The 26974-nt window shown below is 38.5% G+C and overlaps 2 protein-coding genes across 5 annotated transcripts; one reads left to right on the forward strand and one right to left on the reverse strand.

Moving 5' to 3' along the window:
* On the reverse strand, positions 1–26878 carry scarb1 (scavenger receptor class B, member 1). 4 transcript variants are annotated; one of them, XM_025062287.1, is made up of 18 exons: positions 26821–26878; positions 25584–25665; positions 23183–23248; positions 11965–12101; positions 11319–11463; positions 8565–8725; positions 7629–7770; positions 7323–7526; positions 6724–6819; positions 6499–6614; positions 6258–6424; positions 5930–6048; positions 4384–4457; positions 4170–4221; positions 3188–3334; positions 1704–1751; positions 936–1005; positions 1–529 (listed from the first exon to the last, which is right to left on the reverse strand). In XM_025062287.1, the coding sequence occupies exons 5-18, from the start codon at positions 11436–11438 to the stop codon at positions 522–524; spliced, it is 1524 nt and encodes a 507-aa protein (XP_024918055.1). In that variant the 5' UTR covers positions 11439–11463; positions 11965–12101; positions 23183–23248; positions 25584–25665; positions 26821–26878; the 3' UTR covers positions 1–521. The 4 variants fall into 4 exon arrangements, with proteins under 4 accessions (XP_024918055.1, XP_016894240.1, XP_008323393.1 ...); XM_017038751.2 differs by lacking the exon at positions 11965–12101; XM_008325171.3 differs by lacking the exons at positions 11319–11463; positions 11965–12101; positions 23183–23248; positions 25584–25665; positions 26821–26878 and adding an exon at positions 10307–10620.
* Positions 12110–25658, forward strand: LOC103389663 (G protein-coupled receptor kinase 5-like). Its single transcript, XM_025062289.1, has 16 exons — positions 12110–15389; positions 16267–16356; positions 16870–16982; positions 17591–17668; positions 17969–18066; positions 18158–18250; positions 19313–19376; positions 20200–20340; positions 21545–21735; positions 22509–22546; positions 23000–23089; positions 23874–24082; positions 24320–24457; positions 24655–24792; positions 24888–25019; positions 25530–25658. Exons 1-16 carry the CDS (start codon positions 15338–15340, stop codon positions 25614–25616), a joined length of 1752 nt encoding a protein of 583 aa, XP_024918057.1. The 5' UTR covers positions 12110–15337; the 3' UTR covers positions 25617–25658.
* Positions 26879–26974: the final 96 nt, after the last annotated feature.

Below are 26974 nucleotides of genomic sequence, written 5' to 3' on the forward strand. Positions count from 1 at the left end.
TGAGGAGAAACAAAAACATTTTTATTTTACAAATCAATTTTTTACACACACAGACTGAAATTTTCAAGGCCACATATACAGTTTTAAATCCACATTATACAGTCACTTGGAACAATTTCACATCCACCTCAAAAAATAACTTCTTTACAGAATTTAGTAGTTAGATAAACATGAGCGTGCACAGCCCACTTAACACATTGATTGGTGTAGGATTGTCTAAAGAGAGAAACGGTCTCAACAACAACAACAACAACAACAGTGTGTCTTTGGCAGAGAGTTAGTCAAGTCAGAAAAATGTATCAAACACTGTTTTCAACTGACACACAGTGGGAATAGAACCGTGGCACAAGATAGTTCAAATTCAGCAGAGTTTCACATACAGTGGACCTTCAAGCATAAGGTGTGTGTTTGTGCATTGGAGTAGTTGTGCTTCGCGTGTATGTCCACTTCATTGTGTACTAGTCGGTCTCTCTCTTCAGTGGAAGTGCTTATGGTTGCAGTCGATGTGAGGCAATCTGTTTTTATTTCTCTGTGAGAGGAACAATAAAAGAAAAAGAAATCTGTCAGAAATACATTTGTTGGAAATTCTAACAAAGGACTAGCAATAATTTTTGTCTAGCAGTAAAAATACTTTAAGATTTAGCTAAAGTTTGTTTTCAGTTTTAATTTGGCAATCAAAGTCCGTGAGATGAGATTTAAAAAAACAATTGCCTACAACTGGACTCAAATATGTTCTGTTCCCAGGCGTGGGAAGATGCACATCCATATGTGTAAAAATTAACGCTCTCAGTATTTCTTGACCAACAAGACCATATTCATCAGACTTAAAGGCCAACATGTCTGTAGTTCAGAAATATAAAACAAAATAAAAACCTGTTCATTTCCTTAATAATCCATGAGGTGAATACAGTCACTGGCCAAGTTCATACACCCACCTGATTTACCCATGTCCCCTTTCTTCTCTGCCGGGTCATGTGAGCCATTTACCAGCTCTTTGTCAGTGGCCTAATAATAAAAAAAAAAAAACAACTTCTTAACTTATCAGTCAATCAGAATAATGTGGCATTCAGTTTGAAATCATAATCACTGGTGGGTTTAGTTTCAATTGGATGAGATTAGTCGCTCTAAACATGCAGTTAATTCTGAGGACATGCTTTTTTTTTCATTTGTTTGTTAGGAATTACATGCAGTTAAGTGGGTATTTCAGAAGTTTCTGTGTACAAAACAGTTTCCATGTTAAAAACAATAAATAAGGGAAACTCTCATTTGATGTCAAATGGCCACAAACATTTCTAATGAACGTTTTTGCACCCTCTACTGTTCACATCCATAACACGATATCGAGAGAGACTCAGAACATCAGCTGATTGTCTTTGGTAATGTGCACTGGTAATAAGCACCGTCTGTGGTACTAACTAAAGCTAAACAATGTTGATTTTCTATACTGATCACTTCTGCTCCAGTGTTAGGGCTATAAACCACTGTTTTCCACATTAACTCCTAAAAAAGTAACCCTTAAAAAAACATTTAGTCAAGATTTCCATCTGCCCATTGGTTTGAGCCAGCTCTAACTGAGGAAACAAGACATTTACGTAAAATAAAAATAATTTTAATGAATCACAAGTTAACAAATTACTGGGTTGATAATCACAGAAGTTAATCTTAATCTTGGATTTTGAATATATTTTTGGAGTTGTACAAACCCCTGGGTTGTGCAACACTGTGGAGATCCACACATCTTCTCTGGGCTTCTGTAGAAAAAAACTACAACCTTTAAATCAGGATTTTAGAACTAAAACGTTGTCGCTGACATTATGATCGAGATTGTACTGTGAAGGCACGAAACAGTCACTGACCATAAAACACTGAGGAAGAGACGACAGTGAACATCTGTACTCACTGACCTCATACCTCAGAGTTTATGATATTATTACAGAACATTCGGTTTATGTCTAGTGTAATGTTACAGATCACGAAACTGCCTCTTTTCTATAGTGTACACAAGCATACACGCAGAAACACACACACACACACACACACAAATATATATACATTTCTTGTGCTGTACAATACAGAATATTAAGTCTATTTTCATGATCCCTACTTGTGCTTATTACATTGTAAAATGTTGCTATCTAAATCAGTTGATTGCTTTACTTCCTTTCTGTTATCAAGAAATTAAGTCAGGGGTCTCTTGGTGCACTTTAGTATTACAGTATACAGGGGCAGTCATGGCTTAGTGGTTAACGAAGCGGGCTTGGAAGGCTTCAGGTTTGGGTCGGCCAGCTGCCCAGTTACCACTGAGGTGCCCTGAGCGTACACAGCACACAGCTTAAGCTGTTCACTTTGGTGATGGGTTAAAGCAGAGGTCACATTTGGTTGTGTGCAGTGGTGAGCTGTGTCACAGTGACAAGGAGTTCACTTTACTGAACATATATACAGTACATATAACAAACAAAACCACTGATGTCTATGAAGATTCTCAGTCATTCAGGCCATGGTCAAGTTTGAAGAGTTCTGTTAGGCAACTGGATGTGAAATTTTCTCAAAGAAGACTCATCCAAGAGGCGAAATGTCTTCTTTGAGAAAATCTTACGTCCAGTTGCCTCTTCAACCAAAACCACTGATGTGGCCCTTCATTTAAATGAAGGTGACAGCATTGGCTCTCAGCTAAGTTTATGACTCCAGAATTAGGTGATCTGAGAGTAGAACACCTCCTCATGTTATAGATTTAAATTTGTGTTTTTTATTTAAAAATAAATAAAATAATAATAATTTAAAAAAATAAGACTTAATAGTACAACACATCAATTAAGAACAAACTCTATATGACTTAGTTAGTGCTTAGAATTTTAAGAGACACCAGATAGAATGAATCCTTGAAGAATTAAAAAGTTTTTGTCAAGTGTATCTGAAATAGTTCAAGGACTGTGTAATAGTCACATCTTATGAGATTAAAACATTTTCAGAATATTTCTATTTTCTTTCACATTTCTGTCAACTAAAAGCCAACTCCATCTGCCTGTTGTCTCCGTCTTTCAAATCTACTATCTTTATCACTGCTGTATCGACAGTGCAGTCTCTTCATTTCCTCTGCTTGGTGTGAGAACATGCCGAACTGGGTCTGGACATGCAGTTAACACAACAACAATGAAAAACATGTATTAATGCTGAGTAACAGCTTTACCCTGAATCTCCGGTGCAGCAGGCTGGCGATTATGATGGTCGCAAGTCCCATTGCTATGAAGCCGTACTGCATGAATTCCATCACAGCGGGCAGAATGACCAGGTTAGTGTGGAAGGTGGTGAGGATGGGTCCGTCTATATAACCACTCTGAGAGAGAGGACAAACAGAACATCAGAATCTGACACTTTTCACCATTGAACACCAACTGCACTCTCACCTAAAACTTACGCACACCTAAAACATCTTTTAGTTACTTCCCAAAGGCCACAGTCTTCATTGGATGCATGAAGTTTGGCTTGTTTTAGAGCCAAACTTCATGCATCCACTGCAGATGTTAACAGTTTCAAAATACACTTCAACATTTGAGGTTTCAAACCTCAATTTGTTTGGCCAGCCTGATCACCTCAGCCTTCTTCAAAATTAAGCAGGAACTTAAGAAACCAAGATGTCCACGTGTAATTCCCAGTAACTAAAGCAGAGTCGCTACTGATTTGTCTGTGCTCTCCCTCCTGAACATGAGAAATACACAAAGAACTACACTGTACCGTATATATACATATATGGAGACACAAAAAGAGTTGATTACGATAACCGCTAGTTAAGCCGAAGCTCCCGCAACAGCATCAGCGTCTGCAGACAGTCCAGGATGATGGTGGATTTGATGTATCAGTCCTAAATGTTATTGATTTGTATTTTTGTCCATGTGGTAACATTACTATTATCGTGATCTCACAGGGAACCAGGAAAAAGGGACTGAAGAGCTGTGTGCGGCCCAAGAACCAGAGGTTGCAGACAGACTCTGGACTAAGGTATGTTTTTTTTGCCACTTGTGAGCAAAAATGATGTAACTTGCACTATTTTTGTGATGTCATAACAGTAACGTTGAGGATGAGGTGCCACAAATACATCTACAGCTTTCAGTTGGGGCAATTGTTAGTCCTCACCATAAGATGCCTACAGTAACAGATGTGCAATGACTCACCTCTTCAAACCACAGCATAGGCATGATCACCTCAGAAATCTTGCCAGTTTCTCTACAAGGACAAAAAGCAGGAGACAAAGACTCAAATAAACTTGAAGGTCAAAAAACAGAAAGTGAGGAAAAACCGGAAACATCTACAGGTCCTGGTTCACAAATTCAAAAACCATATGTGACATCAATGGCCTGACAAGTGCTCAGGGAATAGCATTCTTACGTAATTCCTGACACTTTTTTCATGTAGAGGTTGAGCTGCAAACGGATGGACACATTCAGAGGCACACCTGTTTGCTGGGAAGAAAAGACAAGACAAAACAAAACAAGTCTCATGTGAGAAATAAAATCACTGCGTCCACTATAGGAACGTTTGGCATTACCAAGAGATTAGGTAGACTGCCAACAGCATTGTGCAGAGCTAAATATGTGCATCTAGCAGATGCTCTTTTTTGGAACAATGTTTTTTAAGTATTTGAAAAAATGTTTTAGATATGGAGAACCAGAACCTCAACAACATTAAGCTGCAGGAGGCGCAAAAAACCCTGAGGCTATCAACAGCTTACAAACAGCTGTTCCTCGTTCTGCAGAGCAGAGGTATTGTTGGACTGCCTCAAGGAAGTCACCTCACCCATGACAGCTTCCTGTCCTTGGGCTTAATACCACATTTTATTAATAATCCTAATTTCACCCTAAGGGCCCAAAGAGTGGATAATTATAACTTTAACTATAACTTTCTTTTCTGATCTTTCGATTCTCTGTATTTGCTCCAAGTCATTAAATGTGTCAGTATGTCGACACAGCAGATTTTTATAGGAGCCAATGGTTATTGCAGTATTACATAGTACAGTACTATTACAAGTGAATAGCCCAATTTCCAATTACCTTATCTGCAGGTTAACGACCTGAGTTATGACCAATGCGGTTACACGGTTGCGGTTAATTTTACAAGTGCATTGTAAAACGAGAAGAGTTGAGGGTTTTGTAATTTATTGACAAATCAATTACATGAACACACAGGCACTTCGACCGTGTTATTTTACGACTATGTAGTCTGTTATCTGTTAGCAGTAAACTGCATTATCAGCTGCAGCAGGTCAGCAACAGCTTACATGATGATACATGATTATCAGTTCCACTCCGTGACAAGGAACAACCACACGACATCTGTTAAACCTGTCACTCAGGAAACACAGAGAATTAATTTGAGAAAAAAATAAAATAAGGATAGTAAAATGATGACACGCAGTGACATGCTGTGAAGTTCACGGCAGGTGAGGCACTGACTCCTTCACAGTCAGATTTAAAGATACATTATCTCCAAACATTGTTTATGTACCGATGGTCAAAGGAGACATTATCTACTGGTTATGTCACATTATTGATTATTGTTATTTACACTCAGATGCTCAGGTATGGGAAGGTTGGTTTTGGGGGTGGGGGGCAGACAGAGTGTCATCAACAACCATCGTCTGCAGTGTTAGGATCTGACTGATCTACTTGTTCATAATACTGTAACTCACAGCTTGGATGATGGTCCGAACTCCAAAGTTTGCATAAGTTTCACATGTACTCTATGTAATCACTGTTACTGATGACCTTAAGGATGACCTTGCTGACAACATCCACACTAAAGGCTACTTGCAAACATTGATCTTATCTCACAGTGTTTTGTCAAAGGCCTTGATGTAACACCGTCATTACTTAAGATTCTATATTTTTACTTTCTTTTGTTTAACTTTTTTTTAAAGAGCAAAGCTTGGACTTACTGGGTGAATGTCAATGAACAGTCCATGCTCCTCCTCATTTGGACTCAGGCCGTGCACATAGTCCAGGAGAACGGGGTCAGCATTAAAGAAGTGAGGATGTGAAATAAAGACTGGAGAGTCTGTAAAGAAGAAACAGAATGAAAATATATAAAACCATCACCTCCTTAATTACAACAAATATCAAGGTTCATCAACAAAGAGATGATTACCAAGACTTTACAGCTCAGAGGGAACTTGAATAAATCTGTGCAACTCCTGTCCTGCAGCTACAGTATGCTGTGGCTAAAAGAACCAAATCATCGACCCGCTGTTTGACTTGAATACTCACTTTGGCGACAGCTGCTGACGTTCAACAGACCAGACTGTCTGCAAGGACAAAAACCCTCATTGGGCTCGTAATCTGTCCCGTTGGCGAACATCGTCTTGGGTGCGACATAGCGGTACAAAGGGATTCCTTTCATCACTCCAGGGCGCTGGTACACCAGCTCCAATGATCTACACAGAGACACAATACAAAGGGTTTGCAATAAAAAAACAACCAAACATCCAAACACGCATAAGTAACTCACCTGCAGGCGTCGGGGCTGTAGAAAGGCAGAGTTGTTTCTTTGGTCATGAAGGGGGGCCACATCTGTCCAGCTGTTCCATTGATCTTGTTACACTGAGGAGTCCTCCAGTAACTCAGCTGTTGACAGAATGGTAGTTTTACAACGATGTTTTGACCAGACAGTTGTATGTCAGGGGTTTTAAAATAAAATGGTGAGGTGACTGTGTGTGTGGTGGTTAAATCCAACCTCTGTGAGACCGTTCCACGAGTCCACTTTATGAACGTTCCTAATGTTGTCCTTCCCAGTGAAGATGTTGAACAGACCGGTGTTGGAGTTGTTGAACTGAAAGATACAAAAAAAATAATCATGAGCAAACTGTTAACTGACTTTAAATCTGTTCAAACCAGGGTGAAAAGTCTGGTTTACTGTTGTTGGTTGTATCACTGATAACTGCTCACATTCCTTCACCTACATTTAAAACACTGCCTACAGACTTTGAATGCGTCTGTATGTAAAACAGTAAACAGTTTGTGCTGTGGTTCATCGTTCATCGTTCTAAGAGAGGACAAACAGCAGGGAAAGTTAGTACGACAGTGGACGAGGCTGGAGATGGTGTCACAACTGCACTTTTACTTTCTCATTTTGAACTTTGTGTTATTTGATGCTAAATTCACTAAATTCAAAACATAATTAGTCGAGGTTTGTGTTGTGGAATCAAGTTCAAGTTGGGGAATGACAAGAAATGTTTGAGAACCACAGAGATATACAGTGTTATGGTCAACAGTTGGTGACTTCTAAGGAAGCAGACACATGAAGAATAAATATCTAATACTTAAACCACCGACCTCAGCAAAAAGGCCAAACTTCCCTGAAGACGGTAACATGCCCGGCAGGTATTTATTGAGGAAATCCACCAGTCCACTGTCATAGCCCCACATCAGCTCTCCGACTGTCTTTGTTAGGAACGGTCCCTCCTTGAAAGTCTTGAATGTGGCACTTATCATTAGGCGGACAGCATACGGTAAGTTTTCCATCATCACTGCTGCCCCCTGCAGGACACAGTTGGGAGACAGAGCATACCAGTGTACACATCCATGGACTACATGACAGAAGTATGTGTTCAGAGTTAGATCAGGCTTGAACCATCTTACCAGCACCAGCATGTTTGGTATCGTGACAACATCTGACTCAGTGCCTACAGACATGGACGGCTCAAAGTAGTAGCTTCTGTATTCTCTGTACGACACCGTGAAGTTCTCGTGAAATGTGATGTTGTCTTTTTGAATGCGTTTCCTGAAAGGAGAGACAGAAACACATCTTCAAACAAATCCCGGACTGCACAGATGAGTTTTTAGATACACCAGTTGATCTAAGGCAGGAAGGCACGTGCACCAATCGCTGTTCCACTGTGTGGCCCCCATCAAGCAACCATCAAGTTGAAGAAAAAAAGTAGGTTGTTGCGACAGATTTGTGAGGCAGCTCTGCTGGTTTAAAGGCAGCATTGAGGCTTTTGAGTTCCTTAGTTTCCTGAGATTTGACAACCAGACTTTGTTTGTCCACTCTGTAGCTATATACATTTCTTATATACAGTACTGTCTATATGAGGACGGGGGGGGGGGGTTTCAAGACTATGTAGTTGACATGCCGCCACCACTGGCAGCGTTGCTGTCAGTGGTGTGGAAGCTACATTGACAACATGAGCGTGTTGGAGGACAAAGTTTACTGATAGGAGAGACAAGAACACATGAGCAATGGCTCACTCACACTCTTACTGGATGTGTCCTGAAATATAAAATAGATAGAACTGTATTAAATGTAATTAAAGGTGAACTGCTGCAATTTTGGGGGCAATTCCAATTTCTGATTTTTGGGACGTGTGACAGCATTCAACTGAAAAACATACAAGGGGTTCTGCAGTCCAACATTTGTACTCTCAGCACAAGTAATTATTAAACATTTATTGTACTGTACAAACTGTACTCACTCGTCAGTTCCACAACTTTTAAAATATATATAGTTTAGTACAGCCCTAGCATTCATTTTTTTCAGTTCACTTCAGGAAACTGTGTTTTTTGCTGACGGTCTACCTGTAAACATACGGCCCTCGCTGCTCCACCATGGGCTTCTCTCCTTTTAGAATCTCCATCGGGTTAAGTACGTTGTAGAAGTAGACAGACATGTAGAAGGGAACAGGGACGTCCTTCCACATGGTGTAGGTCAATTCATTGTTGGGGTCGATTACAGTGTTCTGACAGGGAGAAAACCAAAAACAAATAATTACTACAAATAAGAACATTTCTGGGTTTGTTTTTTTTTTAATAAAACCTAAAGCCCAAGTACTGGTCTGGGCCCCACAGGATGCGGACCTCAAATACATGATATTAACGTAGCAGGTATTACATTCATGACTGAGACTTGGTCTTTAGGTCAAAAGCCTTTAAGACCTTTTTTTTTTTCCAAAACACAATGATCTTGTTTTTTTTGTAATAAATGTGTGAACAAAGAAATAAAATCTCAAAATTTCAAAACAAATAAATTCATGGTTTTGTTCATGATTCTATACTATATTATAAATTCATGGTTTTGTTCATGATTCTATACATGTTAAGAGGTAATAATAATAATAAGCAGAGAATCATGAACTTATACTAATTAAACTGTCTTCTTATACATCCCAGTTCTGATCAGTGAACCAACTTTTCCAATTAAAATAATTAAGTTCTACAAATATTTTAGTAGTACAAATATATGACATGTAAACAGTTTTGAGATTTAGTGGGTTCATAAAAAATATCCACAGGGACATTGAAAACAGACAACATCTTATATATTAGCAGAGACACACGGACATTAATAGACGTAAGCAGAAAAGACGAGGACAAAACAAACAAGACTAGATTAAAAAACAAGCAACTTTAAAACATAAAAAAAATCGACTACATTTCAAATACTAGTTGCAAGAGGAACACATTTTTTCTGTACAACCTGATTTTTTATGTTTGAAATTATTTCCCAATCCTTAAAAAATTACAATATTCCTTAGGAATATTACAATAATAAAGATCCTCCCATTATAATTATATTATAATAATCCCATTATAAAACCATCACGCACCGACGTCTCGAAGGAATACAGAAAAAAAGAGTCAAAATAAAAAGCCTTGTAAGACGTCAGAGGACAAATCCCACACTTCCACAGGAAATCAATTAACTTCACGTTAAAACCACAAAACAATGACAAGAAGTCATCTGGTTTCTAAATCTTTCCTGTTTTTACTTTAGATTTCTGAATTAGAGACTGTTCACAAAAACACATGAATACACAAAATATGAATGAACTTTTTTTAAGGGATTTGTGTGTAAATACATGAATTCTTAAGAATACCTTAATGATTTCACTTTCCATATCAATGTTGCAATACCATGACCTATATGAAGGTTATAAAATTATTATTATTATTTTACCAAACCTGGTTCCTATCATTTGATGTCAAACTTGACTAAAGTACATTTTATAGCCTGTAGTATTGTACAACAGTACTACTATTTGCAGGTAAGTTACATGTTGCTGTAGCCGAATAATGGCAAATACTGTATACTACAGTAGATGATGACGTCCCACCGATTGTCTATTCCCAACACGCGTCTACTTCAGAAAGTTGTTCTAAGTGGTGTTATCACCGATGATCTCTTTTATCACTTTTTTGCCCTGCTGATTATCACTTCTCCGTTCACTCACGTGGCCGTGACCAGATGAAAGTCCAGACTCAGCTGTCTGCACCATGTCCACAGTTAAAACACAAACAAACGCGACAGCCCAGTGTCTCACCTTCACTATCTGGTCGTCGATGATCAGCGGTCCCACAAAGGTGAGGACGGTCCCGAACACCACGGTCAGAACACCGACTACTATGAACCCCACAGCCACCCGGGACTTAGTGCTGGACATGGCTGATTAATCATAAAAACACGCACTCATAGATGGACAACTCTTCACTAATCTCTTAGTCTGAACCAATCCGCTGCTTCAGTCACATCTCTGAAGGACCCGCTGCTGTTGTCCTCTTGTTTTTAATGCAACACGAACACGCCCCCGCCGCGCCGAGGATCCTGGGAAACGTAGTGCCAGGACGAGCCCATCTACCCGAATACAGTACTATCTATCCTGGTGTTGTGCTAATAAAATGATGTGAATTCCTTTCCTATTGAAGTGACTAAAGATCTGGCCATACAGTTCAACCTTAAACTTACCTTTTGAAAAAAAAAAAAAATCACATTCAACAACATGTTTGTTTTTTGTCGCTGTTTTACCATAAAATATTTGAACACCTTTTCCACACTACCTGGTGACAGCTGCCCTTTTCAGGTCAACAGGAAGTGCTGCCTGTTGTTTTGTCCAATTGGACATGCAGTATCATTGTTATATAAATGTATGACAACAGAAATTACACACATACATTGTGATGAAAATAATATATAAAGATGCAATGTGTTTGGACAAATATCAACTATGTATGAAGGAAGAAAGACACATTTATGAAATGATTGTGACTAACACTAATAACACTAATAACTGTAATATGATATACATCTGTTGCAGTGGTTCTCAAAAAAACTAATAACTGTAATATGATATACATCTATTGCAGTGGTTCTCAAAAAAACAAACAAAAAAACATTTCTGTCATGTCCCCCTTGGGGACAGAAATGTTTTCACACCTCAACCCCCCGGTTTCTTTATTCGTTCTTAGAATTTAAGAAATAATCCACACTGGACACTTTGAAGAGTAAGACAAATACTTTTACCTTTTTGAAGATAATAAAAAAAAATAGTAGCTTACTTTGATTATTTGGTCCTTCATGACTTTGGGTCCTACAAAGAGAAGAACTGCTCCAAAAACCACCGTCAAAGCCCCGGTCACTATAAATCCAACAGCTACTTTGGATTTGTTGAAGCGCATGGTTGTCGATGCCTGTGACTATTACCTGAGAAGAGAAGGAGAGAAAAGGAAGGCTGCCTCTGAGGAGCAGCTATGCTACAGCCTGGCTCTGTGTTGATGGAGTGAGAGGAGCGCAGCTTGGTGGCAGTATTTAGAGAGTCATGACCCCGCCCTGCACGCTGCAGGGTACAGGAGGTGGTGGTCTGGTCTACATTCTTGTACCAAGTCTGCACAAATTCATGTGAACTCACGTCATAGTCAGATGACAACTTAATTTGTCAGCTCATTAATTTGACTTTGGACGTGGCAAATTCCATCATTGAACATCCCAGTGGCATCATCTGGACACAGTGTCACTGAAATAAACTGAATGTTCTGGAAGTTTGTATTATATTATATATATATATATGTATATATGTGGACATACATGATTCAGTTGTCAAAACCACAGAGACATTAGTAAATAATTCTCTGTCATATATTGGTTTAAACAGTAAATGTTCTGACAAAGTAATACTATAAATAATATAATATTTTAATGAAATACTTGTGCCACTGCAGCTACCCATCAGGGAACTTTTCCCCACATCCTGCTGCTCATCCATCAGTTCAGTGTCTCACTATCTTCATGGGAAGTTCAGCCCACATCTGCGATGGCTCAGATGGACCAGACCAACCTGCTGTCTGTAGGATATGATGTTGACACGATGGAGAGCAGATAAAGGGATTTATAGAAGACATTTTTGGTGTTTTGGTTCTATATAATAATTGTAAAACACATTATGCTCCATTTTGTCTTGTTAATATATTTCCAATATAATATTGACAACATATACATTCCTCTTTTTTCAATGTTACAGAGGTTCTTACTTTAGGCCCTGACTTATTTTCATGGAAAACTTGTCAAGAAAACTGAAACAAAATGTGTTTTGTGAATAACAAACTAAATCTTTTGATTAAGGTCATTTGAGTGACATTCACCTAAAACCAGTGTATACAACTGCATTCACTTCAAATCCCTGTAGATTGGGATTTTTTTAACATAGGCCAGACATGTATCCAAGTACAAGAAAGATTTTGCATAGAAGAAGAATATATTCCACTGGTTATGATTTATTTGATAGACAAGTTTTTTTATTTTAATTTTGAACTTCTATATAAATTAGCAGTACTAAAATCACCAACTTCCTGTTCTAGTGCCATCATGTGAACCGTCTAACATTTTTGCTTCTCCCTCTGTGAAATGTATTTGCTGTTAAAATGATAAAAAATGATATTTTGGTCTTGACAATTACAGATCTCTGTCCCATCCTGACCGGAAATGCATGACAGCATGAGGACAAACATGAGGAGGCTAGAGGCTAACACTTCTGTTTTAGCTAAATGCCACCATCAGCACTTAGGAAGGAAAACATGTGAGTAAAAGGTCCTTTCAGCGTGCGGCAAAGCAGAAGTACAAGTGCAGCATTAAACGAGCCAAATGTTCTGAGGACCAGAGATTTCATGGCACAGTCAGATGAGTGGCTGTGGTTGCACCGTTGCTTTATGGCCTCTTACGCCTTGATTTGTATGAAGGGATCATGTGCATGTTGAGGAAAACGGCTTCCCTTCATGAACAAAATTCACCAAATCCATGAATAAAGCTGCATGAGGTTTTAAACATCATGAGTGGCTAAAGAGCCTAAATGATTTCTGTCCTGGAGCGAGCACGGTGAGCTTCACTCACTGGAAACATTTTCACTTCAAACCTCTCACAGAGACGTCTTTATGGTCAGAGTGAAAATCCTGTGTGTGACTTTTCATAAGTGTTAGCGTGTAATTACGTGCTTTTTTGATGTGATCCTTGCCTTAAGGTTAGCAGACGGATGCCCAGAAGACCCAACATTACAGCTATTGACTGTATCGGTCAAACTGAAATAACCTGAACACCTATCAGATGGAAACACTTCCCAGTGAGTACATGATGCACAGTGTGACGATCATCTGACTCCTCCCCCACACGCCATACAGTTTAAGTGATTTAGGGTGAAAGTTAAGACCATAGAGAAGCTCATGTGAAAGGGAGAGGGCAGAGGGGTATAATTTTAGTTTTTAGTCAAATGTACTCCAAGCGTAAGTCAAAAAGTCCGACGTCAGTTAACGCTTCTAATAGTGTCTGATTTTAACAACTAAAACGTGTTAAGACTCATCTCTCATTTATCATCAGTCAACTGTTCTGACAGGTTTTTTTGATCGGGTTCTATTATTATTTATGTTTTTGTCCTGAATTTATAAAGTCTAAAGTTGGAGGTGGAGGAGATGAAGATTCTGAGATCTTCACTGGGAGTGACCAGGATGGACAGGGTCACAGATGAGCAGATCAGAGGGACAGTTAAGGTGGAGATGGTTTGGACATGTTTTGAGGAGAGACAGTGAATATATTGGAGATGGAGTTAACAGACCAGAGAAGAAGAAGAAGAGGAGGAAGATCTCAGAGGAGGTTGGTGGATGTGGTGGAAGAGGACATGGCGATGGTTGAAGTAAAAGAAGAGGAACTCCAGAGCCAATAGGACAATATGTCAATCCCAGCTGTCCTGGGTGAGGGTGAGATACACCCTGGAGCCTAGATTATTGACATTTAAATGCAGACTAGAATTGGGGTGGGGGGTGGGGGGGCATTGCAGGGTACATAAACAGACCAAGAACCATTTACACCAATGGGCCATATAAAATGATCAACTTAATCCACTTATCTGCTTGTTCTTGGGCTGTGGGTGGAACCTGGAGTCACCGGAGAACACCCACATACACAGAGAGAACATTCAAACTCCATATCAAATCAAATCAGTAAACCATCTTGCTGTAGGCAACCGTTCCAAACATATGTGCGAGTGTGTTCGATACCAGGTGATCGAACACACTCGCACACTTTTTAAAATCTTCACCCTAATTCAAAGCGAGGTCTCGATCACGTTAGAGTTAAACCAGATTTTTGGTCGTATTAAAAACACTAATCCTTAAAACGGTAAGCAGCAAAGGACGCTCACGTCAGGAATCCATTACCTAGACATACAGCATTGTCCCTTTTTTCCCCACCAGGTGTCAGTGTTCAGCCAATTCTTTGAATGGGTTATTGTAAATAAATTGAGTTACGAGTTAGGTGGTGTTAGGTGTCTGAGGTGATAAGTGAGAGGGATAGGACGATGTCTTCAGGTCTGTTGTGAGACAATAATAATAATAATAATAATAATAATAATAATAATAAATACATCAAATGTGCCACATTATCTTTGTATTTTTAGGTTTTAATTTTATTCAAATTATTTTGCCCAGCAATCTACATCCAATTTTGAACCTCATTTTGACTTATGACCCAAAAAGTTTGCCCACATGATCTAGCCTAATCTCACCATTTTATTAACAGTTAGTTAATTAGCTCGCTAATTCAACCAAATTTGTGTGGTGTTGAGCCTCAGCTAGAATTGGTTGTGTGCTTTAAAACAACTGTTATGGTTGAATATCCTGTTCTATAACACTTAAAGCATAATATTTAAAAAATATTGTCCTTAAGTGTGGATGATGTAATGAGATTACCACTAGTGACATCCTCTAACCTACAGATGACGTAGGTTTAACAGCGTCTGTCACTCCTGTGTGACATGGGAACATCGTGTGGTTGGTGTACTCAGTAAAAAAAAACAAAAAGAAACACCTGCATTTCCATTCCTTACAGTGAGTCACATTGACTGCAGATTAGACACACCTCATTACTTCAACTAAACCAACTGGACTTTTACTATTTACCCTGGCTGTTGATGAGCTCTGATTTAACCACTGACACAGCCTGAAGACTGGATGCGCTGCCGTGTCTGGGTCAAGTGGACACGGACAACTCTCTGATCTTACACACACACACACACACACACACACAAGACTCATCCATGGAGATTGAAAACATGGTGGCTAACAGTGCTCTTATTAAAGCCAGAGAAGGTAAGAGATGTTTCATCCTCATGTTTTCATAAGGTTAAGTGAAAAAAACAAACAAACAACTTTATTCTATTTTAGGAGTAAATGGCATGTGCGAGGCTGTTTCAGCAGGCGTGCATACGTGCTATAGATTTGGTCATGTTTTGGTTGGAGGATCTAAAGGAGAGCATTTTGTCGCAAAGTGTTGAAGGTGGAGGAAAACACTCGGGTGAAAGTCAGACAAATGCACTCAGTCCACGGGTAAAAGGTCTTCTAATATGGGACAAAAATGGAGAATTTTGCATTGCTCTTGTATTTTTGTTCCTGAAATCGATGTAAATGGTAAACAGTTGAATAAGAAATGACCTGCAGAACAGATTTGGAGCGTGAGTAAGTTGTTACTCTTGATCCACAGTGTACAAGTTACAGTTTTCTTTACCGAAACTAAATATCAAAACGTTGCCCTTCCTGCCTTATCTTTTCTAATCAAATATGGAATCACTAAATTCACATTTGCCTCTTGATTGTAGGAAACCTGGAGCTCAGCAAGTTGTTTAAGTTGAAGTCAGCTGCAGGGTTATGTGGTTCCACAGGATTTAGTTTCCTGTTCCATGAGCTAAAAATAGCTCCTCCACTGTAGTTGAACAAGTCTTTGTTTAGCACCTGGAGGGCCAGGCACCTGCGTGTATGCATGCATGTTTGTGACATGCTGCAGAGAGATGTTTCAGGCTGTCATACCGGTACCTATTAACATTTAGGCATTCATTAAAATGGTTTTGTTTTCACCCTGTGTGTCACTACTGTCTCTCCGTCTGTTTCTCTTTCACTGGTCTGTCTGTCTGTCTGTCTGTCTCACTGTCTGTCTGTCTCACTGTCTGTCTGTCTCACTGTCCGTCTGCAGGTGGAGGGAGCAGAGGCAGGAGTTGGAAATGGAAAGAAATGCTCCGCTTTCCTCACATCAGTCAGTGTGCAGACCTGGCTATGAACATTGGTGTGTACATTTCTGTTGTGTTTTTGCTGCTGATGGTGAAATCCTTTACTTCAACGTTGTGCAAACGGTATTCATCCAACAATCACTGATGAGGGTGGTTTTTATATAGACATGACAAACCATCAACACCTACATTATACTGGAAACCAAATATGTCCCTATGCTTTAGGGACATACAGTATTTGTTTTAGGGACATATTTGGTGAGAGGTGTCAGACTCATTCCCACCGGGGGCCACGGCTGCCCTAGAAGGGCCGGTTTTAACTGAAAGATTGTATAGAAGTATGAAGTATAAATGACAAAAACAAAGACAAATATTTCAGTTCAGAAATGAGCCAGGTTTGGGGCAAAGTTGATGATAGAAAGTTCACTCTTTATCAGGATAGACTTTATTATGAGAGAAATAAATGCTTGTTAAGCTCCTGCAGGCCTTGAGTTTGACACATGTGCCAACAATGTGGACACTACAAGTGTGTGTTGCTAAAAGATTTTACCCTTCTTGTTCTCCATTAGAGCGAGATTACCACAGTCTGTGTGTGAAGCAGCCCATTGGAAAAAAACTGTTTCAGCTGTTTTGTCGCAGTCGCCCTGACCTGCAGAACTACATATCCCTCCTGGATGCTCTGGTAATTTCTTTCTGGATAGTTTTGAAAAAACATGGTGAATATGCAGGATTGGGGTTTGACCACTTCCAGAGGAAAAGACATTTAGTGGTGTAATCTGATCATTACAGTATCATGCTTCCATATCTCAAAACAAAGGCACTTAATTTGTTCATCACTACAGGCCGAATATTACCATGTCAGTTTTAAACCATGATTTATGTTTTGTAATTATTACATTTGTTGCAAAACAAAACATAACAATTGCTGGTAGAAAAAAATGATTTCTGGGACAAAAAAAAAATTACTTGTCATTGTGACACTGTACACAACGAAGGGGAGCAGCTTAGTGTGAGTGGAAAGTGCCATGCTCAGAGCACCTCAGTGGTAACTTGGCAGCTGGTGGAATTGAACCTGAAACCTCCCAGAGCCAAGCAACCACTGCCCTCTAAATGTAAAACAAAGAAAAAAGGGTTTGAAGCAGAAAATATCAAAAGATTAAATGTTAGCACAATAGTCTGTTTAGACTCTGATCTGCACCAGAAGGTTTAAAACATACTTTTACTACGTTTTAGATGTTCAAACAGATTTGTTTTATCGTTTGCCTGTTTTTAACCTTCACTTCCTTTTAGGACATTTTTGAGACCAAGTCTGATGAGAACAGAAAGGATTTTGGCATCAACATCATTCAGAGATTCCTCAAGAGTCAGGTCTGACAAAAGCATGAACATTAACACACGGTCACTGCTTTGATATTTATCACATTGATCTTCGGTCTTTAACTACAATTATTAAATTATTAAAACAGCAATTACTGTTGTTAAAAAGCTGTTTCCAAAAATGAATTGAATCCTTTTACGGCATAAAGATGCCAACATAACATAACATTATATTCCTTCATCATTTGTCCAAACTGAAAAAGGTATAATAATTAGTTCTTGAGACAGTTCTTCAGTTTTTTTCCTAAGAATTAAGCGTCAGTAACCTGCTGTAATCTTTTGTGTCTTCAGTCCAGTCAGTGTGCTTCCGTACTGTCCAATCATGAACAGAGCTGCATCCAGAGTTTGGAGCTGGATCCATGTGCCGATGTCTTTAATGACTGCAGAGAGTGAGTTCATTTCTATTCTTTTTCCCGAGCTACAAGTGTGTTTGGTGAATTAATGACACGTGTGTGTGTGTGTGTGTGTTTACTGCTTTAGAGACCTGCATAAACACCTTAGTGGAGAGCCCTTCATACAGTACCAGGACAGCATGTTCTTTGACCGCTTTCTGCAGTGGAAAAAGCTGGAGAGGTGAGTGTGTGTTAATTTGAAACAAACACGTAATTAGCAGTTAATTTATGACATACTTCTATACTAAAACTACATGCTATATACTGGGGTGTCAGACTACTTTTGGCTCACGGACAGCATACAACTACTACAACTAATTAGACGTCAAGTGGGCTGGAACAAGTACAATTCTAACATAATTATCTATATATAACAATCCAAGTCCATATTTTCCCCTTTTGTTTATATGCAATAACAAGAATATCAGATATTTCTTTTTATTTATTCATATTTATTGAAATATGATTTTACAAAAAAATATCCTGAACATTGTGTATTTTTCTTATTTTCAAAATTCATCGAGCTGGCCAGATTGAACACCCAAGCGGGCCGGTTTTGGCCCCCGGGCCTTATGTTTGACACCCCTGAAACAAAATACACATAGTATATAGTATATACTATAGTCTATTTTGTAGGTTAGTTAGCATAAAAGTGTAGCTGTACTGCAGTCTTTTGTCTCCGCTCTGCTGCACAAAAGCATCGAACATGGCAGAAAAGAAAAATAATATCAGCAGATAAAAACAAAGTCAAACTTGGTTAGGTAAAAAGCATTGTAAAATTCTGGTACCATGCCACGTAATTGAAGAGGTACTCTTCTACTACTACTTTACTACTCTCAATGACTGAAAGGAATAAACTGACCTGAGGTCTGTGTGAACTGAAAATGTGAACAAAAATAACATCATGTGTGGACAGTATGTGTTTGACAACTGACAGTAATTGTTCCATAAAAATATTTGTTTAGCTGTGTCAACTTTCACATTGAGTACAGTATACAGTAAGGATATATACAGTATACACCCTCAACGTACTGTAGAGTATATGTAGAATATTCCTTACACATATACAACATGTAGAACACACGGTATGATAACTTAATAGTCGGTCGTGGAGCTGGTTTATCTGCTTGTACTTTTCCTTCACTACCATTAGTACTGACTCTGTGCCATTTCTTTCAGGCCTTCATAAATGTTTCTGGAATGAAACCAATTGTCTGTTTTGTTTTCTGTTTTTTTATCCAAGGCAGCCTATCAGCAAACAACTGTTCAGACAGTACAGACTACTTGGAAAAGGAGGGTTTGGAGAGGTAAGACCAGTGTTACGAGTTAAGGGTAAATCTGATGTAACAACAGTTTTAGCTAATGGTTCTATTGTAATCAGAACAGACAACTGGAATCCTTTTTAATTTCTGAGATCTAATTGATCAAATCATTTTCTTAATTTTAGATATTCCAAAGACATTGTTATGTCCTTATTTATACTGTATATTCACTTGTGATTTGGCATTTACAATTAGAATAAAAAAAAACATGTAACAACTAAAAGAAAGGTTAGTTTTGTTTGTTTGTGGGGATGAAGTCGCAATGTGCTTCAGGGTTTACTCTAGATGAGAAAAACAGGGTCATTAAAATTATAAATGACTCTCGCCTGGAGCAGGAATTAAAAAATCCTAAAATTAATTAGACTTTCTTTAAATATGGTTACTCTGGGGAGGAGACGGTAATTGTGGGAGGGAAACACAGGAGGGTAGGAGCAGGTGATTAAGGTGATGACGAAAGACGGGCCGGGCGCAGGTTGGGGTGGAGCAGACCATCAGACAGCAGTGAGTGACACCGGCCTCAAACATATTATTTGTAAGAACATATTTTATCTTTACAGATTCTTTAGATCAAATTCAACTTTTAAAGCTCATGAATAAATCAGAAAAGGATTAAGAAATGGCATGGAAAACATATATAAAAATAACCTGAACATTTTCCTAAACATTTTATTCTGAAGTAAAAAACTATCAACATTTTACTGCTTCACTACTGCTCTACACAATTTAGCCCACACTGTTCACTGTTCAGACCATATCTGTGTAATCTGCACCCAAAGTTTATATTTCCAAATTATTTATCATTTATCAGGTGTGGGCATGCCAAGTGCGAGCCACAGGAATGATGTACGCCTGCAAAAAGCTAGAAAAAACCCACGTGAAGAAGCGTCGAGGAGAAGCCATGGCCCTCAATGAGAAAGAGATACTGGAGGGGCTGAACAGTCGATTTGTGGTAAGACTGTCAACACTACTCCACCAGCTGCCAAGTTACCACAGAGGTGCTCTGAGCATGGCCCCGTCCCCACACACTGCCCCCGGGTGCTTAAGCTCCCCCCTAATGGGTTAAATGCAGAGGTCACATTGACAATGACAAGTAATTCACTTTTTTTTTTTAATTAGCACAAGAAAAAAAGAAGAAAGTAAGAAAGAAAGAGAAGGAAGCCTAGCCAAGAAAAATTATTTTTTCTCCATTTGCTTATGAACTTAACTGAAGTTGATGTTTCTCAAGAATGCGTTGCATGTTCTGGGGAAGGAATTGCATTTTCTGTGTGTTGACCCCAAATTGACCTCCCAACGCTTCTTCATATGGATGCCTTTTTTCATGCCATTTAAGAGCTTTTTTTAAAGGCACACCATGTAACTCAGCACAAAACACTAGGGATTGGCTCTACCTCCCTCCTGATGCCATCAAACCAGGGCACACTGATTAAAATCTACAAAACTTCATTCTTGTCCATGGGCTCTCATTAAGGTCAATGACTACTTCTACGTCTGGGAAATTCCCAACCCAGAACAGGTCTGTCAAAGACCTGTGCTTGGGCAGCAACACAACATTTTTTATGATTAATTAATCCGAGACTAATCAGACGACCAGAGGAATTTAATATTGTTCATGTGACCAATATTGTTCATGTGATAAAAAGGCTGATAATTCTAATTCTTCTCTCCTTACACTCTGCAGGGGGTATGTGGTGTGAAGACTTAGAGAAGGATAGTTGTGTACTATCAGGTCTGTAGAAAAGGAGGCTTTAATTATATTTTTAAAGCAACAGTTTGACTCAGTTGTGATGGAAATCCACTGAGCTCTGTTGTTCCTAATGTCCACATTCACAAATAGCTGCAGGCAGTTTCATCTTTCTGTTATATACAATCTTGTTAACAACCGACACATTGCATGAATGTTCCGGACATCATTAGAACTCTAAAGTGCTTTATGAAAGCTAGGACTTTCTTAGAATGAAACCTACTGTTTGTAAAAGCAACTGGATACTTATAAAAGACCAAAATAAATATTATAATAGAGAATCCTATAATTACACACAAAGAAGAAGTAATTGACATTATAAATGTTTAATTATACAGTGTGTGTAGGTCTGGCCTGACACCTGCTGCAAACTACTGTGTGCTTCTCATGCACTTTCTGATTCTTCTCTCAGGTAAATCTGGCGTATGCCTATGAGACCAAACACTTCCTTTGTATGGTTTTAACTATGATGAGCGGTGGCGACCTGAGGTTTCATATTTATAACGTCGGTGAGCCGGGCCTGCACAGAGACAGGGTATGTTTCTACGCTGCAGAAGTCTGCTGTGGTTTGATTCACCTCCACCAGAAGTCAATATTGTACAGGTGAGTCACACTCATATTTTTAACTAAATATAGCAGTAATATATATTGAGATGTAGTTAACATTGATATCACTTTGTTCATTAGCAATGTTTTTGTTTAGTAAGACATACTGTAATTTAAAGGACTATATTCCCAACTTTAATATGTTAAGACACAGTCCTGTCTAACAGCCTTGACAAGTTTTATTGTTATGACTTTGACAAGTGTTGATGTATGTTTATTTCAAAAGGTTTTTCCTCAAAAGAACATTTTGAAATCAGAGCAAACATCTTTTTATTTAATATTAAATATGTTAAAATATCAAAGCTGTCCTAAAACTTAAATAACATTTAGGGAACTGCACCTTTTGTAGAACAAATCTGTTTGGCACTAAGACGCCATTTAGAATTCTCGTTGTTTGGCCATCTGCCAGACAGGTTAATTGCAAATATGAAAACATTTGAAACAAGCCAAATTTCAGTTCTTGGATGAGAAAAATAATCAGGTTTGGGCCTAAGCCTAATTTAATGTAAGCCGAAAGAAAAATACCAAAAATACAAAATATAAAGACTCATGAACTCTAGTTTTAAGTCAGAGAAGGCTGATAGAAAGCTGTGAACAACCATGGAAAACCTGTTTTACACCAGTGCCTACTGGCAGCTGTTTTCAACATGAGCAGACACCACAAACAGAGCAGTCAGTGCTCTTTATACAAACACTCATACAAAATGCTAAGCTATCAAATTAACATTCTGGAGTTCACAGAAGGTCAATTTTTGTGCTGTTTGTTACAGAGATCTGAAACCAGAAAATATCCTGTTGGATGACAACGGTAAGTTCAACCACACTACAAACCCTTTGTTGTTCCAGGGCTTCGTGTGCAATAAGAAACAGTAACCTGTAAAAGATATCCACACTACACAGACAGACCATGAAGAATATAGTATAGATACTTTTATTTTTAGCCCTATAATTAGTCTGTCTGAATGACATGGGCAATAAGGGTTTCAATCAGATTTGTTTTGTTCACACACCTACCAATAAGGAAACGGTTGACATTTTTACAAACGTGCAAGCAATTGTAAGTTCAGGAAGTGAAAGCTTGAGTGCGTTAGGTGTGGTGTCTATTTTAAGAAACCTGTTTCTATAATCCAGGAATCCCTTTGTCTTTTAATGTTTTAAATAGTTCAAATAGGCTTGGGGAAGGGTTTTTTTTCCATGGGAGAGAATCTTACCAGTTCAGTTTACTATTTTCTGTTTTCTTCCTTTACTATTTTCTGGGCAGGAAACATTCGGATTTCTGACCTGGGCCTAGCTGTCAGGCTAACAGAGGGGAAGCCGGTGCGGGGCAGAGTGGGCACACTTGGCTACATGGGTGCGTACCACAGCCACCTTACATTGATGTTTCAAAGTTTCAAATGACTGCATTTACTTATTTTATGGATTTAAAGTGTGTTGCATTACATACCATCAAGCAAGAGAATTAGATCCATCCCTCCACTGATATCCCCAAAACAGCAACACATCTGAAAATCTGAAATGATAGAAAAAAAGATCAGAAACAATAATTTAGTTAAATGAAAACTGTTCACAAATCATACGCCCAAAATCAGTTTTGGTTTGTATGGCTTTAACACAACTTGACTGCCAGACTTGAGTCCCCATCTCTGCTTAAGCCCATCAGATCTAATAACTGTGTGTGAATGCTATGTAGACATAGTTGGACTCGAACCTGTCTACACTTTTCTACCAATAGGCTAACACTGCTCTGACCCCTATGGGAGTGAGAGAGGGATGCCTGTGGCCTGAAATCCTGATAGCTCTATGCTAGTCACAACAACACTTGGTGCCTCTGATATTCCAGCTAGAGGCAGACGTGTTGAAGACAAGACAATGACACAGTACCCCCTTGTGAAAACCAACTGTTTTATAAAGGGCACAAAATTTAAGCTGCTGTAATTTCAATGTTGGAATGAAACATGGTTTTTCAAAGACCTTTGATTGATAACAAAAAAGTGCCGCTTTGTTCATGTAAATATAAACTATTTTGTTTAATTTTAGTATTTAACAACTGGATTTTGTAACAAGGAATTGTTTGTCATATTCATCCTGACTCCAGATAACATGATAACATAGTTGCTGATTACTGTTTTAAATAGCTCCAGAGGTGATTGGCCATGAGCACTATGGGATGAGCGCGGACTGGTGGGGTCTCGGCTGTCTAATTTATGAAATGACAGCAGGGCAGCCTCCATTCAGGTCTCGAGGAGAACATCCAAAAGCATTAGAGATGGAGCACAGAATTCAGAAGCAACAGGAAGAATACAATCACAAGTTCAGCCCAGAAGTCAAAGACCTCTGCTCTCTGGTGAGCGTCCATCCTAATACTGAAGTTTATCACAGTTTTACACAGATAAAAAGTCAAAGAAATTGATTTTTAGCATAGACATTACCAGTAAACCACTAACAACTGCCAGTTTTAGTTATTTATCAGTCACCTTTAGACACTATATCATGTTTTGTACAAATTGCAGCTCCATTCATGTGAAATCTGTATATATAACTACACAACTAGTAATGTCATGCATTTCCTCCTGTAATGTAGTTGCTGACAAAGGACCCAAAGCAGAGGTTGGGCTGCCAGGGTTTGAAGGGGAGAGAGGTGCAGTCACATTCTTTCTTTGAAAACATTGACTTCAGGATGCTGGAGGCTGGACTTGTCAAGCCACCATTCAAACCTGATGCAAGTAACCTAACATTACCTCCACTTAAATGCAAAGTTGTGTTTCAGTACCATATATTCGAAGTTAACTGCATTTTATTTATAATGACTGACTTGTATTACATTTGTATTAGGAGGAATGTTGAATTGCAAAAAAATGAATACAGTAACCATTAGTTATGTCTGAATAATTACCTGTTTTTTTTAAACATCATTAGCCTAGACTGGTGTACTGTAGTGATGTGCACGATATTGAGGAGTTTTCTTCAGTAAAAGGAGTAACTCTGGACCAGAAAGACAATAACTTCTACTCCAAGTTCAACACCGGCAGCATCCCCATAACCTGGCAGAATGAGGTGTGTTTAACTGTTAGTGAACAGTGTTGTCACTTTAAAAAGTATTAATAAGAAAAGTTAAAAAAAAACTTCACAATCGTCTTTCATACTTGTAGATGATAGAGACTGGATGCTTCAGAGAGCTGAATATTTTTGGTCCTGCTGGGACTCGGACCCCAGACCTGGATTGGTCACAGATTCCTGAGGTTCCCAAACGCAGCCTGCTGGATCGAATCTTTCGTAGACATGTAAGAAATTCTACCAAAAAGGTGTGTGTGTGTGTGTGAGTATGTGTGTAAATAAAGATACAAATCCAGCTGAAATACACGTTTGATTTGCCAAATTTTCTATCAATATAGCAATAATCCTTCTAGGTTCAACTTTTAACACTGTTTTTAATGCTAAGCCACTTTATGAAGGAGAAAGTAATACATGACAGAACGAATGAATGAATGAATGAATGATGGATGGATGGATGGATGGATGGATGGCTGAATTAACGAGTGAAGGACACAGTGAGATCTGGGCACTCTAGAGAATGTGCACTCTCCCAGATTCCCTTTTCTGTGTTAATAACAGTTGATAACATTAGTTATATTTTTGAATGTACACTGTGCACTACAGCTAAAGAGAATTGGATCTAAGCATAAACCTTACTCATCGAACTGGATGATAAAAGTAGGTGCTTCTTTCATAGGTGACTGAAAGGGGTTTTTTTTCTATTTTTTGTTTTATGTTTCCCTACCATCTTTCAACAGCAAAACACAGACTCAGATGACAGCCAACACAGCCTGTTGCCCCCTGATACCTACATGAAGTCTGGACTCCTTAGCACGACACTTTGAGGACTGTCCTGGCAAAGACAGCCGCTGGGAAACCACTCGTCTGCATGACCTGGAACAGCAAAAGACAATATGACTTGATTTGTACATGTAGAAATCAGTGCTGCCTGCTGATGATTAATGCCTCTGTGCCTACTTTAATATCAAGACCTACACAATGAGTATTCATCATCATGCCAGGATTGTGAAAAAAGGCTGTTGACGAATTCATCGGTTTCTATTCACATAGGTTATTGTATGTCGTCCAAGAAAAAGTTAGGTTAATTTGTTTGAACTTGAAAAAGTGACAGCCAGTCAGCATAGCATATTTTTGTTACATTTGTTACACAGACATCTGTTTTTCATGTACAATTTTCTGTACTGTCCATTTAAAACCCTTATTTCTGTACTTTTGAAAAGCAGCTTTTTGTAAAATACTTCTATTTTGATACATACTGTACTTTGAATTTGAATTGAACCAAATAAACAGTCAATAAAGTGTATTTAAATACTGGTCATTAAAATAAACTATACAAGCAATATACAGCATATATACTGTATATATATATTACAAAAAATATGATGTAACTAACTACTTTCTTCCTCTATTTTGTTGTATATTGTCTAACTGCAAGCTATGTAATTCGCGTCCCTGCGTGTTAGCGCATTGCTAACATAATGCTAACACACAAAAGGGTGTGTTTATTGTTGTTTATTTCTTATTTTGAGTGGACAGTTAATTATTCAGTTATGCCATGTGGGGTGAATGGCTAATTTTCACATAAATACAGATTAAACATACATAACAATTAAAAAAAACTGCATATGAAAGTCACGACACGGAGCTTTCAGGTGTGTACTAAGCACGACCAACTGGATTGGAGAAAGTGGTACAGGATCAGTGTTTAATACGAAATCATATATTAATTAAATATATATATTATAGCAACATCTAGCCTTTTTGAATAGCCATCGGATGAACTGCTTATATTAGCACACCAAGAAAACCTGTGTGGATTTGTTAAATTCCTGCACATATAGATTTTTTAATCTAAACGTTAACAACGCCGGGGGATTAAATGAATATAAAACTAAACAATAAAACTTAATTTTATATAAATGTATATCCAACTGAGTGAAAGGTTAGGACACCCCCGTATGTGAGGTGTGTCAGGTCAGGTCCACAAGTTTACAACATTGTTCATATGCATGTTAGGAGCAACTTTACCTCAACGTCCAAGTCTAAAATGTCTTCCCAGGATTAAGCACATGCGGAAAGAGGTTACTTTTCTGTACTTGTTTTGGAATTGACAGCACACGTAAATGGGCTGTTACATCCATGACAACAATGCACTGATTGGCTGAAACCGTTCATACGTCAC

This window comes from Cynoglossus semilaevis, chromosome 14 (genome assembly GCF_000523025.1).
Source record: "Cynoglossus semilaevis isolate Cse_v1.0 chromosome 14, Cse_v1.0, whole genome shotgun sequence".
Taxonomy (NCBI): Eukaryota; Metazoa; Chordata; class Actinopteri; order Pleuronectiformes; family Cynoglossidae; genus Cynoglossus; species Cynoglossus semilaevis.

What these genes read in the sequence shown, in the direction of transcription:
- scarb1 (XM_017038751.2), bottom strand. Translation starts at nt 11,438, where the DNA reads ATGCGCTTCAACAAATCCAAAGTAGCTGTTGGATTTATAGTGACCGGG. An exon ending in TGAAGGACCAAATAATCAAA is followed by an intron (nt 8,726 to 11,318) that starts GTAAGCTACTAT and finishes TCTCCCTGTCAG; the next exon opens with AACACTGTAATCGACCCCAA. An exon ending in CGAGGGCCGTATGTTTACAG is followed by an intron (nt 7,771 to 8,564) that starts GTAGACCGTCAG and finishes CTCTCCTTTCAG; the next exon opens with GAAACGCATTCAAAAAGACA.
- LOC103389663 (XM_025062289.1), top strand. Translation starts at nt 15,338, where the DNA reads ATGGAGATTGAAAACATGGTGGCTAACAGTGCTCTTATTAAAGCCAGA. An exon ending in CAGTGGAAAAAGCTGGAGAG is followed by an intron (nt 18,251 to 19,312) that starts GTGAGTGTGTGT and finishes TTTTTATCCAAG; the next exon opens with GCAGCCTATCAGCAAACAAC. An exon ending in GAAAAGGAGGGTTTGGAGAG is followed by an intron (nt 19,377 to 20,199) that starts GTAAGACCAGTG and finishes ATCATTTATCAG; the next exon opens with GTGTGGGCATGCCAAGTGCG.